Genomic DNA, 18936 nt, shown 5'->3' on the forward strand with positions numbered 1-18936 from the left:
CCCTCGCCCGAGGAAAATGATTCCCACAATCAGCCAGCAGCCTCTCCGATGCTCACAGCCTGGGTCATGTGTGCTCAGAGGAGACAACAATGCACAAGAGGGAAGAAATCCACTCACCCAGGCACCACCCACTCCCCTTTGGACACGGGCACCTACAATCAAGAGTAACCCTGGAGTATAAAAGGTAACTAGGTAATCCCAGGAGTGGTTCTGTCAGCAAGTTTCCAATGCTCCTGAGCTAGTGAAGCGAGCAGGCCCAGGACACGAGGCTGAAATGTTCCAGCAAAAGCCTGTGGTTCCCCAAGACTCTAGCTGCCAGGTCTAGGAATGTGGGCCAATCAGGAAAGGCTGCTGGGAGGTGGCGGTGCCCTGATCCCCTGTGTGCTCCTGTGGGGTGAGGGTGGATCGTGGCCGGCTTCGCATTTCGTTCTTACCCCACACAGAGCAGGATGTTTCTGGTCTGAGGGGCTGGGCTGCTTGCTGCTGGGGGAGCTGCCCTGGCTGCCTGGGTGGGTGGAGCACAGACCACTCGAGACATGAGGTAAATGCCCCCAAAGTTTCCACCAAGAATTGTAGGCTGGGTTTGTGACCCATTTTGTGTAGCCATCACCTCCTCAGTCTTAATCCCAACTCCAGTGCTGTTAGGGAGGCCTTGCATGACCCCATTTCACAGAACAGGAAACTAAAGCTCAGAGAACGCAAGAGCCTTCCCCAAAGTCACCCAGCTAGGAGGCAGCAGGGTTGGAATCCATGCTCAGGTCTCCCTGATGCTCAGGGCTGGACGGCCCTCCACAGCCTTCTGGGAAGGTGGCTCCTGCAAGACTGGGGACACCCACCCCCTGACCCCGCCCTCCACTGCCAGCCAATCCTGACTCTGGACAGAGCTGGCCACTAGAGCGTCCTCTGAATCCATCAACATTTCCCTCCCTGAATCCTCCTGGCCTGCGGCACAGAACAAACCTCCCAACAGGATGGTCCTGCCATGCTCTCCTTCACCAGGCTTACCCTCTGCTCTTTCTTTATCAGGACTTCTGCATGCTGCTATCATGGGCCTTAATCTCCGTGCAGGACTGGACAGTGACACAGCCATATTTCACCTTGCTTCTGTCGTGGTGCTCACTCAGCCCAGGCTGGGAAATCCATTCCAAGCATAAGCTAACTTTTAGGTTTAATTGTAAAAGATCTGAGAAGTAACGACACCAAAAAGGCCAAACTGGAACTAACCAGTCTCTCGTTCTCGAGTGGTGACAGGACATGGTGGGCTGGGACAGGGAGTCTTCTGTCCACTGGAAAGAGTCTGGCAGCCACGCCCACAGGAGGGCACTCACTCCACAGCCAAGGGCTGGACCCTGGGCTCAGGGCTGACACACTGGCCAGGAAGAGCAGTGTTGGGTGGACTCAGCACGCCAATGAGACTCTTTCTTGGAGGCTATTTGATTTGTCTGCAAGGCAGCTAGAGCTGCAGACAGTTCCCTCCAGGCCAGGGCCCTGCAGATCTGCACATCCTGCATCTTCACAGAGCTAACGCTACTCCCTCCACAGAGAGACCACAGCCACTGAGGAGCAGAGGAGGAGGAGGAGAGGAGTGCAGACAGGTAAATAAAGGCACAGAGGAAGAATACTGGCTTGAGAGTAAAGGGTAAAGAGAGCAAAAAAATATATGGCAAATTACCGGGTAGCCATCTCGTCCTGATTGCCCCTGTGGTAATTAATACGTCATTAATAATTAGACTTTCGGCAGAAAACCATATGGCAACACTTAGAACTCAGTCAGGGCCCCAGATCCCCCCAGTATCTGCAGGGTTTGCAGCAGAGGCTGCTGGCTGGTAACTGACTCCTTCACGCAGGGGGATGCAAGGCTCCAGCAGGTTTGGGGGATGGCGCACCCATTCCTCACCTCATAGGGCCAGGCTGGAGGGGCCCCCAGGGCACATACCACATGTGTCCTCCCCACGTCAGCCAAGGCACATGGCAAGGACCTTGTGGGATTGTGGGCTTCTGGAGGGTGGCATCACAGTTACCATGGAAAATGCTCCTTAAATGGGGCCTGATCTGGGGCCTAGTGAGCAGGATATGGGTTTCCTGTCTGTTGCCACTGGGATGGGGTGACCTGAGGAAGACAGCCTTGGAAACCAGAGATATGGGAGCACCTTTACTGCTACTGGATGCTTCTCTGACCCCATGTGCTCGGAGCAGTGGCTGTCCCGCCAGTGTCCCATACATTGGCATCCATCTCAGGTTACAGCTTGAGAATTCTACATTTGTTTAATCCACTTAGTCATTTAACAGCCAAGTTTAAAAAAAAACACACAAAAAACCAAATTTTCTCCATAGCCCTCTGCATTACACACTTCGGCAAGTTCACGCAGGCTAGCCTCCATGTGACAGTCAGGAATGACTCAACTGTGAAAAACTGCTCGTAGCCCATAAATCTAGACATTCTCACTTTCTGGCTCAATGTGGTGCTGCTACATGCATCAAGAGGTCCAGATTCTGAAGGGTGCTAATCGGGAAATGAATCATGGTAAGTGGAAGTAAAACGGAGCTGCTCATCTGAAAGGAATTCCTTCAGAAGGTTAATTTTGGCTCAAGAGGACTGTCAATGTGCTTTTTGAATTAATTCATCAGGATTTATCAGGCTCTGTAAAACTGCCAAAATGAATCAAAGGCAGACTTGTCACGTGTCTTGGAGAAGGAATGGGATTTCCGGGGCTGCTGTGGATTGGGCACCAATCACACGCTTCTCAAACTCAGCACCCTCACTGGCCAGCTGTTCTCTCAAGGTCTCTGTGCCCAACCCAGAGAGTCAAATATTTTGGCAAAGAAGGAAAACGGACCCCAGGATCTAGTGGTCAGGTGCAACATATTCCTGGCATAACTGCCTGACTCCAGAGCTCTTTCTGCCAAAGCATGTGAGATGAAAATGTTTACACAGATCAACTGCGGCTGAACATTTAGGAAATATGGGCATGGTGCTTGCATTGCTGTGCATCAAGCTGAGCCAGAGATTTGGTGAGGAGCAGCCAGGCTCATGTCAGCTCTCTTGCAGGGAAAACAGTCACAGGATGCTTCACTGGGCAAGTCAAGCCCATGGAAATCTGTGCTTGCATTCATCTACAAATCACAAAAAAATATGGCCCCTGTCTGGGACTGAATTTAATTTTAAGGACAGACCACTCTAATCAAATATTATTTTCATGAAAGTGTTACACAGAGAGAAAACAAAATGTCTTATCTTTCAGGAGCAGAGAGCATAATCCAGGACACTTACGGGAGGACCTGCAAAACACAAGCAGAGAAGCCACAGTCAGCATCAAAGGGAGAGAGGGTCCCCTCGCCCAGGCCGGTCACTCTCTCACACAGCTCCTGGCCACCCCTCCTAGCAAGGCTTTGATGCTGTCATTGGCCCCAAAGCCAAGTGGCAGGGCAGAGGGAGTGCCTCTCTCCTTGGAGTGGCTGGGTGGGCATGTGCCTGGTAAAGACAATCCAGCAAGTTTTGGTTCCTGCATGCATTACATGAGGCTGCTGCTGCTTCTTGCTTGGGGCCCATCCGTGTTGGGTTTTGGCAGGCAGTGTAGGAATCAGACCTGTTCCTGCTTGAAGAACAAATTTTGGAACTCACTAGGGGTTGGTTCATTTCTATGGAAAGGGAGAGACTTGAGAAAGAAAACATTCTGGGCGGAGGTGAGAATACTCCTAGGTGCACTGGATGTGTGAGTGTGTGGCTGAAGCTGACATGTAGGGGGGTTGGGGGCCCATAGCCCAGCTCCAGGGTTAGTGATGCCGAGCCTGGCTGCGCATGGGGGATTTGAAGGGGGCGAGTCTGGAAGCACAGGTGGCTGCTGCAGGGAAGGCTGGTGCAGTAAGCTGAGACTTGCCCCATGGAGAACACTCAGGTGTTCCTCACCTTACGGTGTGCAAACCATATTGCACATCTATGACAGCATTTGACCTTCTCAACAATCTTTGATGAACATACCCATGTGACAGATGACTACACAGAGGCTCAGAGAGAAAGAAATGACTGGTCTAAGGCCACATAGTTGGTTAGGGGTGGAATTTATCCCCGAAGGAAATCTCCCGACTCTCAAATCCTACACATTTTCCACTAAAGCCATGTTGCTGCCAAACGAGTGACTCCTCTGCTCTCTCCTGGCAGGCCCCAGACCTCAGTCTGGAGAGTGAGGCCGGCACAGGGAGGCGGCCCTCGGCAGTCAGCCAGCCCACACATATTTACGGATCGCCACTGGGTGCAGGTTAATGGGACCAGTGGTGAAAGGCAAGATCTCTGACTCACAGAATTTTCCTTGGATGGATCAATACTTAAGAAAACAACGACACAAGGAGGAAGCACAGGAAGCTCCCAGCACGTAATGAGGGGCCAGAGCCAGACTGGGCCCACTCAGGTCGGGAGGCTAGGCTGAGTTCAGAGGGTGAGGAATAGTTATCGGGGAGAGGAACAGGGAGGGAAGCGCGTGGCTAGGAGGGAAAGGCTCTGAACACGCCAAGGTCACTGGGCATCTAGGGTCCAGGCGAAACTGAGCGGGCTGCAGCAGAGGAGGGCCTGGGGAGAAGGCAAGCCAGCCAGACCACAGCATCTCGTTTCCACGTCATTGTCCAGCGGAGCGTGATTTGAAGGACAGTGGCGGCCACTGAAGAGTTCTGCACAGAGGAGTGATTTGAGGGAGTGTGAGTGGGCATGAGGATGGGTTGCAGTTGCCCCCCTGTTAGGTGACAGTGGCCTGGACTTGGGGGCTGGCAGTGGAGATGAAGAGAAGTGAGTCAGATGGTACTTATCAGTGAGGACAGACAGGACTTACTTGCTCATGGATTTAATGGTGGAGGATGAGTGGAGAGGTGCATCGGGCATAGAGGAAGGAGAGAGATGAGATGATTTTTCGCTTGAGAAACTAATGCATGATGGTGCTAATGCCTGAGAACGTAACGTGGTGGGGGAGTGGGCTGTGTGTTCCCTAAGCCTAGACTAGGGGCTGGGCAGGTTGTTGGCCAGGTGGACATCCGTACAGCTGGCATCTCTCTTTCAGCCTGCTCTCTGTTTTACAAAAAAGATAAAAGCCACCAGATGGACTTGCCATTGCCTTTCTGATGCCACACGCCCACACCTGCCTGTACCTGCACCTGTGCCTGGCCTCTGCTCCGTGCCCCTCAGGTTAACTCTGATAGAAGAAATGTTCACATATTGAGGTATGGGGAAGTCATTCTGGCTTATACACGAGTTAACTTGGATTTTCTGCTAACTAAAACATCCTGTTTGTGGCCTATCAAACATACACTGTACACCTGCTTTAATTATTAAAGAAAAGGGCACATTGACCAGAAGTAAAGAATGTCCATGTTAAAAATAAAGATTAAATGCCTCCCTTCCTGGGATGCCAATGCTGGTACTCCTTTCATGATAAGATTCCCTTCCCAGGTGCCAAAGCCATACTGACTCACTGTGTACTTGCTGATCTGTTTTTTTGAAACCTTGAAGGAATGTATCCCTGACTTGTTTGTGGTTCTTTGTTCTGACAAGACATAAAACTGTGCTGAAAACCATGCTTCTCTAGAGCAGTTTCTCAGAGTTATCTGTGAGGCTGGCTTCTGGGCTATAGTCCTCAGTTTGGCTCAAGTAAAACTCTTTTCTACTCCTTTTATAGATTGTTTATTGATTATTTTCATTGACAACTCAGAGGAGCTGACCCGCCTCCTCCTTTTGGGACCCTGCCGCCCCCAAGCTCCCCTGGTCAAGCCTGCCCTTCAAGCAGATCCTTCCCCACAGCTCTGAACACGAGAAACCATCCTTTGTTCCACGCCCTCCTCTGTTCCTGCCCCAGCTCCTCTCTCCCTCACAGCTGCACTGCTGGAAGGAGGGGGTCTCCTCTCACTCACCTTCCACTCACCTCATGACCCTACGGTTTGGATTCCATTCCTATCCTTCCACCAAAATGGCACTCACCATGTCTCCAATGACCTCCTCCAATCAATAAGCCTGACAGGATTTCTTCTCCTCCTTGGACTCATCTTCTCCCTCCTTCTAGAAGTGCTCTCCTCCTTTGGCTTCCAAGATGACAGACACATCCTCCCACCTCCCTGGCTATTCAGCTGATTCAGTCTCCTCTCCCAGCCTCACATGCCAAGGCTCCTCAGGGATCAAGTCTAAGCTTTCTTCTTTTCAGTTCCCTGCTCATCAGTCTCCTCTCTCCATCCTTCCCAAGGAGCTCTTCCATGCTCATGGCTACAATAGGTGGAAGTGTCCCAAATGTAGATCTCCAGTCCTGACCATGCCTTGAGGCCCAGGCTCCCTTTTTGAGCTGCCTGCTTGATTTCCCCTTGAATAATCCCATGATTCCTCAAGCAGGGATGCACAGTCACACTCACAATCTTCTGCCCACAAATGTGCTCCTCTCCAGCTCCTGGTCTCTGTGGATGGCATCCCCTCCTGCCCAGCTGGTGAACGGGAAAATGAGGAGTCCTTCTCGACATGCTCTATTGGCACATCCACTGTTTGTTGCTCTGAAGCCCATCCCCTTGGGTCTCTCCCCAATACCACAACCTCATCCATGTTACCAGCACCTCCTGACTTGCAATAGCTTCGTCACTCATCACCCTCTTCCCTTGTCCCACAGACATTCACTGAGTGCCTACTGTTCTAAATGCTGTTCTGGGAAAGTGGGATACAGCAGTGAAAGTGACGAACATCCCTGTCCTAAGCATCCCTGTCCTCTTCTAGTGAGAGGACAGCTGAGATACAATAAACATAATAAACAGTACATCACCTGGAAGGCGATAGTGTCATGGAAAGAGACAGGCAGCAGAGCAGGGTAAGGGGCACTATTAGTGCTGGGAGGCAGATTGGGGGGGCCTTGTAGGTGATTTGTAGGACTTTATCTTCTTTCTGAGATGGGATCCCTTGCAGGGTTTTGAGCAGAGATAATATGACCTGGTTTATGTTTTAAAAGGGTCATACCATGTGGGGCAGCTATTGCAGTGATGTAGGGGAGAGGTGATGGTGGCTTGCAGCCAGTGGAAGTGGTGTAGGGGGTGGAAGTGGCTGAATTCTGGATTGATTCTGCAGGTAGAGCCAAGAGGATTTCTCTAGACTGTGGAGTCAAAGAGACATGAGTCAAGGAAGATTTTGGCTTGAGTGACTGAAAGGATGCTGTTGTTGCCATCAACAGAGGTGGGGAGACTGTAGGTTGGCAGGTTTGGCTGGAAGTATCAGGAGCTCAGCTGTGCACCCCTGGCCCTCGGGGGCACTCCAACAGTTAGAAGGGGGTGCGAAAGAGAAGGAAGTCCTGGAAGCTGAGTGGAGGGAGTGCATCAAGGGGGATGGCATAATCCCCATGTTGATCAGTGCTGACAGTCACGTGAGGTGAGGACTGAGACCTGATGGCTGGACCTAGCAATGCAGAGGCCACAGACAGGAAGGGTGACAGGAGTGGACATCTGATGGGAAGGGGAGGGGAGGAATGTGGACAGTGAGAGCTTTCTAGGAGTTCTGCTGCAAAGGGGAGCAAAGATGGAGTAGTTGCTTTGGTGGCGTGGAGTCCAGAGAAGGGATTTCTTCAGGATGAGAGGCACAGCAGCATGTTTGCACAATCAGCTGGAAGGGGAAGACTTGATATGTTGGAGAAAGGGGGATTCCTGGAGTGATGCCCCTGAGGAGGCGAGAAGGACTGGCCCTGGCATAAGAGGTGGCACTGGCTGTGCTCAGGAGCCTAGATAGTCCGTCTGTGGCAATAAGCAGGGAGGCAGTGCATGCAGGTGTGTGGCTGTGCAGGTGGGGTTTGTGGAAGTTTTCTTCCAACTGCTCCAACTGTGCCAGTGAAGTAGGAACTGAGGCCGTCAGTCACGAGTGAGGTGTGAGAGGCCGAGGGTATGAGGGGCTTCTATGCGGATATCAAGATCCCTAGGAGTTCACCCAGAAGTGGTGTTGGAGAGAGGGCTGGAGACCCAGGAGCTGAAACCCACTAGCAGTGAAAGGGATGTGCCTGGGATCAGAGATGGCTTCCAATATGCTGGCCCAATGCTCTCCAGTCTCCATTCGGAGGCTAGATGCAAATCTGATCATGGCACTCCCGTCCCGCCACTCCTCACTTTCCCATTGTTCTTAGGACAGAGGCTCAAATCCAAAGCCCCGTCTATGCTGTGATCTGCCCTTGCCCCTATGCCTGAGCCCCTCGAACTGCTGGGATGAGAGCTGTTATTAATAGAGGGTGGTGGGCAGGCCGGTGGTTATCAGGACAAAGTCAAGTTGGATTCATACCTCCTCATGAACCACGATAAATTCCAAGAGGATCAAAGATTTACATTCTTCAAAAAAATTCATAAAAATCCTAGAGGAAAATTTCCTTTCTAACCATGGAGAGGGGCAAACTTTCCCAAGTACAGTTCATAATCTAGAAGCTATGACATAAAGTCTGATCCAACCATACAAAAACAAAAATGTCCACAAGGCAGAAAGCACTGTCGACAAAGTCGAAAGCCAGAGTGGAAACATATTTCTGACTCATGTCACAAAGGCTAGATACCTTGATATAAAAGTGCTCCTACAAATCAACTCTAAAAACATCAACAATCAAATAGAAAGATGGTCAAAAGATATGAATAGAGAGCACACATAAAATACAGCCCTTTAGGTTGCAAAACAAAATCTTCATTCACAATAAAAGAAATGAAAATTAAAACTATAATCATATCAGATTAGAAAGAGTGAAAAAAATCTGGTGACTTATATCAAGGGAAATGAGGACAGTCACCTCACACATTGGTTGAAAGGATAAATTGGTACATTCTCTACAGAGAGTGATTTGGCAATACTAATTAAGATTAAAAAATTTTGTGCCAGTTGCTACAATGATCCTCCTAGAAATGTATTCCATAGATATATTAACAAATATATAAGACAGGTGTATAAGAATACTCATTGTAGAACTAATTGAGATGATAAAGACATTAGAAACAGTACAAGTGGAATTGCTTAAAAGAAGGGATGGGGCTTCCCTGGTGGCGCAGTGGTTGGGAGTCCGCCTGCCGATGCAGGGGACACGGGTTCGTGCCCTGGTCCGGGAAGATCCCACATGCTGCGTAGTGCCTGGGCCCGTGAGCCATGGCCGCTGAGCCTGCGCGTCCGGAGCCTGTGCTCCGCAACAGGAGAGGCCACAACAGTTAGAGGCCCATGTACTGGGGGGGGAAAAAAAAAAAAGAAGGGATGGGAGGCTTATCTAAATGGGATACTATGCAGCTGTGAAAAAGATTAAAGTAGTTCTGTATTTCTGATATGGAATAATCTCCCAGGCATATTGTTACATTTTTAAAAAGGCATGTCTTTTAATTGGCAGCCATTTGTGCTAAAAAAATTGGTAGACTTTTGTTTGTATAAACATGGAACATCTCTGGGTGTGGAGAGAAGAATGTGGTCATCAAGTTACTTCCGAGTAGGGGAACGGGATGGTGGGAGGACAGCAGTGGCAGGGGAGACTGACTTTTCATCATGGGCTCTTTGATGCCATTGGATACACGTGTATAGCTACCAAGTCAGACAAGGCAATAAACTTTAACTTGAAAACAGCTGGAGTAAGCTCTGTGTTTCTGTCTGGTCCTTCAGCTTTTGCTGCCTTTCCTCACACTCACTTCCAAGCTCTCTCCAAGAAAGCTCAGACTGCGATTATCATTCTGAGGACCTGGGGTCCTGAGAGTGGAGCCCGGGGCCTGGTGTGAGGTGCAGCTCAGGAGATGAAGGAGGAGCTGCAAGAGTAACCATCACTCACTTAGGGCTCATCATGCACTGGGAATTCCACCATCAGCTTTCATTTAACCCCTGCTGCAACCTCACCAGCACATTTTACAGATGAGGAAACTGAGGCTCAGAAAGGTTACCACGCCCAGGGTCACGTCCTGCTGAACCCAGGCCTGACCCAGGCAGCTTGACTTCAAGCCTAACAAAGTGCAAACTATTTTGGCAGAAAGAGCTCTGACATTCACCGAGTGTCCCCTGAGGTCTCCGGGAGGGTGTGTGGCATGTCTGAGGTCACCTAGCTAGTGGGGAGCAGTTCAGGATGGAAGCAGCGCTGTGGGACCCCAAACCTTCCACCTTCCACTGTCCCCAGAGGGGTGTTCAGAGTGGGAATGGCAGCATTCCAGAGACTGATCCCATCACTGGTGGGACAGGACACATCTAGCCCATCTAAGAGATTCTAAAACACACCAAGCCACCACCTCTCTTGAGCCCTGCTGGCACCATATCACCAGTCACCATCACTTGGCATTGGCACCATCATTACAGCCTCCTTCTTCTTGGTACCTCAACCCCACCAACCAGAGGGGCCTTTTAAAGATGCCCACCCCTTTCCAGGGCTTCCCATTTAAGTGGAATAACATCCAGACTCTCAGGAGGCACAGCGCTCCCATGTGGCCCTGCTCCTTGCTCCATCAGCCTCGGCTAAGCACTGGGTCCCACTTGTCTCTCTCAGTTCCCCAAGGGGCCAGCCCTCTTCTGCCCCAGGACATTCACACTCCCCTTTGTGACTGCCTTCATGACCCTGAAACTGAAGACATCTTCTCACCCTTCTCACGCACTTGTTTCCATCACAGCTGGCTGCTATTTCCTTCCAAGCACACATCACTCTTTACTCCTGAAATCCACTTATTTGTGTTTTGTTTATTTTCTGTCAGCCCCACCAGTAAGGCAGTTCCCTGAGAGCTGGGGCCCTTTGTGCCTCGCTTCCCACTGCTTCCCCAAGGCCTAGAACAGGGCCAGGCAGGCACAAGCACTTCGTAAATTCGTGCTGAATGGACGAGAGGGGAGAAGGGAAGGAGTGCTGAGCCCTTGGTTTCTGGGAAATCGGTTCCATGACTCCCCAGGATACCCAAATCCAAGGATGCTCAAATCCCTTGTATAAAATGGTTATATTTGCATATAACCTATACAATCCCCTGTATATTTTAAATCATTTCTAGATTACTTATAATACCTCACACAATGTAAATACTAGCTGGTGCACAGCAAATTCAAGTTTTGCTTTTTGGAACCTTCTGGAAATTAAAACAAAATTCTTATACGTGGTTATTTGAATCCATGGATGTGGGACCTGCAAGTACAGAGGGCCGACTGTACAGGGTTTGTGCTGTGGCTGCCGGAAGCCTCCGGATATGGACTCGCTGGCCAGCCAAGAGTGACACATGGGACGGAGGGCTTGGCTCAGGTTGTCCAGGGGTTCCCTGCTTAGAAAGTAAGGCTGGCTTCAGGGCCTCCAGGAGGCCACGTGGTGGTCTGGCCATGGCCCGCCCCATTCTGCACACAGCTTTCAAGCTTGTGTTCCAGGCACTGGCTGGATCTGCTGCCTTTGCTGTCAGGAATGTGGGAGCAATTAAATAAGAGCCAGATGACTTGGAAGATAAATAAAATGGGTCTGAGGGAGTAGGGGGTTCAATGATTCTGGATCCTCTTTAACTGAACTGATGTGGCCCGACAGGGACAGCGTTCCCCAAACTGGGAGCCAATCCTCTCACACCTCAAGGTTCGGAGGGTGCATGAGCTGCTAGCTGACAGGTAAGCAGAAGTGGGTGGAGGGTCTGGGGCCTACAATGCCTCCCTAGAGCTCTTAGTCCTTCTGGGGATGATCTTTTCCTGAGTGTTTCCCAAAGCCTATATTCCTGGAAGAGCAAACTGGGAAGAATTCCCACAGCCTGGCTAGTTTGCAGCCTGCACTCTTGGAGCTGGGGGCTGGCCTTAGTGCCTGAGGCTGCTGGGGTCATTGTCCCTGCTCACAGCCCACACCTGCCCCTCTTGGGCTCTGCCTGGACTCCTGACTCCACTGTTCCTGACTCCACTGTTCCTGCTCCCTGATCTTCCCAACAGGCCCTGGCTCAGATCTAGCCCTCTGCCTCTTCCCACTCAGCCAGCTTGGGTTACAGGATCCTGGCTCTTGACCCTTGGAAACCCACTCACCCATGAGGAAATGACCTTCAGCCATGCTCCTCTGGTGTTTCCCCAGTGGAGCAGAGTAGGCCAAGGCTTTTCAACTGAGTTTGCAGGTAGATGAAATAAGGCTTAGAGGTTAGCAAATCCAAAGCCAATACTGAGTCAGCGAGCCCGACACTTAGGTCAGGCCTCAGGCCCTGGATTTAATCAGGCCGATACTGCCAGGGAGTGTTGAGGCCTTAGAACCTGGCTCTCCAGCTGATGAGCTCTAGACCTTGAGCAAGTGCCTGTTCTCTTTGATGCAAAGTCTGCTTCTGGGAAACGTGGGGAGTAACAATCCCTGCCTCTCTGGACTGCTATGGAGATTGAGTAAGATATTGTATATATGTAAAGTGCCTGGGACAACGGTGGCACACAGGAGGCACCAAAACCCAATGCTGGCTGCAATCACAGTATAGCATTCTTTCTCTTTCTCTATTTCTAATGCACACACGCATTCTGTGCAGACACACACACACACATGCAGAAAGAAGAGAAACACAGATGGTGGCTTTCCATTGTTTGGCTTCATGTTGCCGAACAAACCCTGACTACACAACAGGTTTGAAGAGTCTCCTTTTGAAACGGCACCTCAGATGGGCCTCCAGCATTTTGGCTGTGATGACTCTCAGGTACGAGGCTGTGTCCCTGGAATTCCGGGTCAAGTTGGCCAGCCTTGGCATGGAGGTTTGCTCTGGCAATCACCCTACTCAGACACTGCAGGGTAGACAGTGGTGCTGATTAGAAGCCTAAGTGAAAAGTAAACTCATTGGATTAAAAATACCTCAAAAAAACTAGTTCTATTGAGATTAATTCACATACCATGAAATTCACTCTTTTAAAAGTATAAACTTCAATGATTTTTGGTATATTCACAGAATTGTGCAACCATCACCATTATGTAATTTTGTTTATCCTTCATTTTTGAAAGAGAGTTTTACTGGACATAAGATTCTAGGTTCTTTTAGTCCTTTGACTAGGTCAGGTCATCCCACTGCCTTCTGGCCTCCATTATTTCTGGTGGGAAGTCAGCTGTTAATCTTATTGGGGTTCCCTTGTATGGATGAGTGATCTCTCTCCTGCTGCTTTCAAGATTTCCTCTTTGTCTTTGACTTTCAGCATTTTACTGTAATGTGTCTGGGTCTGTATCTCTGCATTTATCTTACTTATAGATCATTGAGCTTCTTGGATATGTGGATTAATGTTTTCAGCAAATTTGGAAAGCTTTCATCCATTATTTCTTCAAAACTTTTTAATGCTCCCCTCTCTTTTCCTGTCCTTCTAGCACCCCCATTGTACACATGTTAGTGTGCTTGAAGGTGTCCTACATTTCTCTGAGGCTTGGTTTATTTTTCTTCATTCCATTTTTTCTGTGTTCTTTATATTGCATACTCTCTATCCATCTATCTTCAAGTTCATTGCTGGTTCAACTCTACTGCTGAAACTCTCTAAGGAATTTTTATTTTGGTAAAGTCCAATTTATTTTTTTGTCACTGTGATTTAGGTGTCACATCTGAAAAACCATTGCTTAACCCAAGGTCATGAAGAGGTGATGTTTTCTTATAAGGACTTACAATTTTACCTCTTACATTTAGGTCTATGATACATTTTGAGCTATTTTTTGTGTATCGTAGGAGGAAGGAGTCCAACTTCATTCTTTTGCATTTAGTAGTCCTACCGCTATTGAATTGTCTTGGCATTCTTGTAAAAGAAATTTGATGGTAAAAGTAAGGATTTATTTCTGGAATCTCAATTCTGTTCTGTTGATCTATTTGTCTATCTTTATTCCAGTACCATACTATCTTGATTACTGAAGCTTTGTATAAGTTTTAAAATTGGGAAGCATGAGGCCTTTACCTTTGTTCTACTCTTTCAAGGTATTTAGACTATTCTGGATTCTTTGCATTTCCATATAAATTTGAGAACCAATTTGCAATTTCTAAAAAAAAAATCCAAGTGGGATTTTAATACAGATTGCATTGAAACTATAAATTAATTTGTGGAATATTGCCATATTAACATTGTATTGTCTTCCAATCCATGAATATGGATGTCTTACCATTCAATTAGGTCTTCTTTAATTTCTTTCAACAATATTTTATAGTTTTCACTATACAAGTCTTACACTTATTTTGTTAAATTTATCCCTAAATATTTTATTATTTTCCAAGCTTTTATAAGTGAAACTGCTTTCTTAATTTCATCAAAAATTCTTCATTGCTAGTGTATAGAAATATGATTGATTTTTGTATATTGCTCTTGTAGCATGCAATCTTGCTAAACATCTTCATGAGCGCCAATAAATTTTTTGTGGATTCTTTGTGTAAGTAAATAAATAAATAGCACAATCCAAAAGACACTCAACATCATTAATTATTAGGGAAATGCAAATCAAAACCACAAAGAGATATCACCTCACATCTATCAGAATGGCTACTATTTAAAAACAGAAAAAAAAAAAAGACAAGTGTTAGTAAGGAAGTAAAGAAATTGGAAACTTTGTGCACTGTTTGTGGGTTTATTTCTGGGCTCTTGATTCTGTTCCATTTGTCTACGTGTCTGTTTATTACTATAGCCTTATAGTACAGCTAGAAATTAGGAAGTATGATGCCTTCTGCTTTGTTCTTCTTTCTCAGGATTGCTTTGGCTATTTGGGGTTTTAAAAATCCATTTACATTTAATGTAATTGCTCAGAAGGTAGGATTTATGTGTGCCAATTTGGAATTTAATTTCTATATGTCTTATACCTTTTTTATTCCTCTATCACTCCATTACTCCTTCTTTTTTTGTTAACTAGATCTTTTCTAGTGTAACATTTAAAAACTTTTTTATTGGAGTATAGTTGATTTACAATGTTGTGTTAGTTTTAGGTGTACAGCAAAGTGAATCTGTTATACAAATACATATATCCACTCTTTTTTAGATTGTTTTCCCATATAGGCCATTACAGGGTATTGAGTAGAGTTCCCTGTGCTATGCAGTAGGTACTTATTAGTTACCTATTTTATGTATAGTAGTGAGTATATGTCAATCCCAATCTTCCAATTTATCCCTCCCCCTGTAGTGTACCATTTTAATTCCTTATTTCTCTTATATTTTTTGGAGTTATTTTCTCAGTCGTTGCCCAGGGGTTTATAATTAGCATCTTAATTTAAAATAACCTGGTTTGGGTTAATAGCAATTTACTTTCAGTTGTATACAAATACTTTGTTCCAATATAGCTCTGTTGTTATCTCTTCTTAGTACTATTATTGTCATAAATTACTGTTTTATACATTATAAGCCCATCAACACAGTTTTATCAAAATTGCTCTATGCAATTGACTTTTAACTCAGAAGAGAGAAAAGAGTTACAAATAAATACACATTTTGGCCCTGAACCAAGATGGCGGAGTAGAACGATGTGCTCTCACTCCCTCTTGCGAGAACACCAGAATCACAATAAGCTGCTGGAAAATCATTGACAGGAAGACACTGGAACTCACCAAAAAAGATACACCACATCCAAAGACAAAGGAAAAGCCATAATGAGATGGTAGGAGGGGCGCAATCACAGGAAAATCAAATCCCATAACTGCTGGGTGGGTGACTCACAGACTGGAGAACACTTATACCACAGAAGTCCACCCACTGGAGTGAAGGTTCTGAGCCCCACGTCAGGCTTCCGAACCTGGGCGTCCGGCAATGGGAGGAGAAATTCCTAGAGAATCAGACTTTGAAGGCTAGTGGGATTTGATTGCAGGACTTCGACAGGACTGGGGGAAACAGAGCCTCCACTCTTGGAGGGCACACACAAAGTAGTGTGTGCATCGGGACCCAGGGGAAGGAGCAGTGACCCCAGGGGAGACTGAACCAGACGCAGCTGCTATTGTTGGAGGGTCTCCTGCAGAGGCGGGGGGTGGCTGTGTCCCACCGTGAGGACAAGGACACTGGCAGCAGAGGTTCTGGGAAGTGCTCTTTGGCGTGAGCCCTCCCAGAGTCCGCCATTAGACCCACGAAAGAGCCCAGGTAGGCTCCAGTGTTGGGTTACCTCAGGCCAAACAACCAACAGGGAGGGAACCCAGCCCCACCCATCAGCAGTCAAGCGGATTAAAGTTTTACTGAGCTCTGTCCACCAGAGCAACAGCCAGCTATACCCAACACCAGTCCCTCCCATCAGGAAACTTGCACAAGCCTCTTAGATAGCCTCATCCACCAGAGGGCAGACAGCAGATGCAAGAACTACAATCCTGCAGCCTGTGGAACAAAAACCACATTCACAGAAAGACAGACAAGATGAAAGGCAGAGGGCTATGCACCAGATGAAGGAACAAGAAAAAAACCCCAGAAAAAAAGATAAATGAAGTGAAGATAGGGAACCTTCCAGAAAAAGATTCAGAATAATGATAGTGAAGATAATCTAGGAGCTCAGAAAAAGAATGGAGGCAAAGATCGAAAAGATGCAAGAAATGTTTAAAAAAGACCTAGAAGAATTAAAGAACAAACAAACAGCGATGAACAATACAATAACTGAAATGAAAACTACACTAGAAGGAACCAATAGCAGAATAACTGAGGCAGAAGAATGGATAAGTGACCTGAAAGACAGAATGGTGGAATTCACTGCTGTGGAACAGAATAAAGAAAAAAGAATGAAGAGAAATGAAGACAGCCTAAGAGACCTCTGGGACAACATTAAACACAACAACATTCGCATTATAGGGGTCCCAGAAGGAGAAGAGAGAGAGAAAGGACCCAAGAAAATATTTGAAGAGATTGTAGTCGAAAACATCCCTAACATGGGAAAGGAAATAGCCACCCAAGTCCAGGAAGTGCAGAGAGCCCCATACAGGATAAACCCAAGGAGAAGCACGCTGAGACACATAGTAATCAAATTGGCAAAAATTAAAGACAAAGAAAAATTATTGAAAGCAGCAAGGGAAAAACGACAAATAACATATAAGGGAACTCCCATAAGGTTAAGAGCTGATTTCTCAGCAGAAACTCTACAAACCAGAAGGGAGTGGCATGATATACTTAAAGTGCTGAAAGGGAAGAACCTACAACCAAGATTAATCTACCCAGCAAGGATCTCATTCAGATTTGATGGAGAAATCAAAAGCTTTACAGACAAGCAAAAGCTAAGAGAATTCAGCACCACCAAACCAGCTCTACAAAAAATGCTAAAGGAACTTCTCTAGGTGGGAAACACAAGAGAAGAAAAGGACCTACAAAAAAAACCCCAAAACAATTAAGAAAATGGTCATAGGAACATACATATCGATAATTACCTTAAATGTGAATGGATTAAATGCTCCAACCAAAAGACACAGGCTCGCTGAATGGATACAAACACAAGACCCATATATATGCTGTCTACAAGAGACCCACTTCAGACCTAGGGACACATACAGGCTGAAAGTGAGGGGATGGAAAAAGATATTCCATGCAAATGGAAATCAAAAGAAAGCTGGAGTAGCAATACTCATATCCGATAAAATAGACTTTAAAATAAAGAATGTTACAAGAGACAAGGAAGGACACTACATAATGATCAAGGGATCAATCCAAGAAGAAGATATAACAATTATAACTATATATGCACCCAACATAGGAGCACCTCAATACATAAGGCAACTGCTAACAGCTATAAAAGAGGAAATCAACAGTAACACAATAATAGTGGGGGACTTTAACACCTCATTTACACCAATGGACAGATCATCCAGAATGAAAATAAATAAGGAAACACAAGCTTTAAATGACACAATAGACCAGAGAGATTTAATTGATATTTATAGGACATTCCATCCACAAACAGCAGATTACACTTTCTTCTCCAGTGCGCATGGAACACTCTCCAGGATAGATGACATCTTGGGTCACAGATCAAGCCTCAGTAAATTTTTTTTTTTTTCTGTACATGGGCCTCTCACTGTTGTGGCCTCTCCCATTGTGGAGCACAGGCTCCGGACGCTCAGGCTCAGCCGCCATGGCTCATGGGCCTAGCCGCTCCGCAGCATGTGGGATCTTCCCGGACTGGGGCGCGAACCCATGTCCCCTGCATCAGCAGGTGGACTCTCAACCACTGTGCCACCAGGGAAGCCTGAGCCTCAGTAAATTTAAGAAAATTGAAATCATATCAAGCATCTTATCTGACCACAACGCTATGAGATTAGGAATGAATTAAAGGGAAAAAACGTAAAAAACACAAACACATGGAGGCTAAACAATACGTTACTGAATAACCAAGAGATCACTGAAGAAATCAAAAAATACCTAGAGACAAATAACAATGAAAACACGATGATCCAAAACCTATGGGATGCAGCGAAAACAGCTCGAAGAGGGAAGTTTATAGTTATACAAGCCTACCTCTAGAAACAAGAAAAATCTCAAATAAACAATCTAACCTTACACCTAAAGGAACTAGAGAAAGAAGAACAAACAAAACCCAAAGTTAGCAGAAGGAAAGAAATCATAAAGATCAGAGCAGCAATAAATGAAATAGAAACAAAGAAAACAGCAAAGATCAATAAAACTAAAAGCTGGTTTTTGGTTTTTTGGTCCGGAGCACAGGCTCCGGACGTGCAGGCTCAGCGGCCATGGCTCACAGGCCCAGCCGCTCTGCGGCATGTGGGATCTTCCCGGACCGGGGCACGAACCCGTGTCCCCTGCATCGGCAGGCGGACTCTCAACCACTGCGCCACCAGGGAAGCCATAAAAGCTGGCTCTTTGAGAAGACAAACAAAATTGATAAACCATTAGACAGACTCATCAAGAAAAAGAGGGAGCGAACTCAAATCAATAAACTTAGAAATGAAAAAGGAGGAGTAACAACTGACACTGCAGAAATACAAAGCATCCTAAGAGACTACTACAAGCAACTCTATGCCAATAAAATGGACAACCTGGAAGAAATGGACAAATTCTTAGAAAGGTATAACCTTCCAAGACTGAACCAGGAAGGAATAGAAAATATGAACAGACCA

At 46.6% G+C, this 18936-nt stretch overlaps 1 protein-coding gene across 1 annotated transcript in view; it reads right to left on the minus strand.

Moving 5' to 3' along the window:
- The window catches only part of COL23A1 (collagen type XXIII alpha 1 chain), a 321989-nt gene that overhangs the window by 43184 nt on the left and 259869 nt on the right, over nucleotides 1-18936 (minus strand). The window contains exon 3 of the mRNA XM_029216844.1: nucleotides 3272-3279. Coding sequence (XP_029072677.1) covers nucleotides 3272-3279 — 8 coding nt within the window. The remainder of the gene's footprint in view (nucleotides 1-3271; nucleotides 3280-18936) is intronic.

Source organism: Monodon monoceros, unplaced genomic scaffold (assembly GCF_005190385.1).
Source record: "Monodon monoceros isolate NGI ecotype Baffin Bay Population unplaced genomic scaffold, NGI_Narwhal_1 Super_Scaffold_12, whole genome shotgun sequence".
NCBI lineage: Eukaryota > Metazoa > Chordata > Mammalia > Artiodactyla > Monodontidae > Monodon > Monodon monoceros.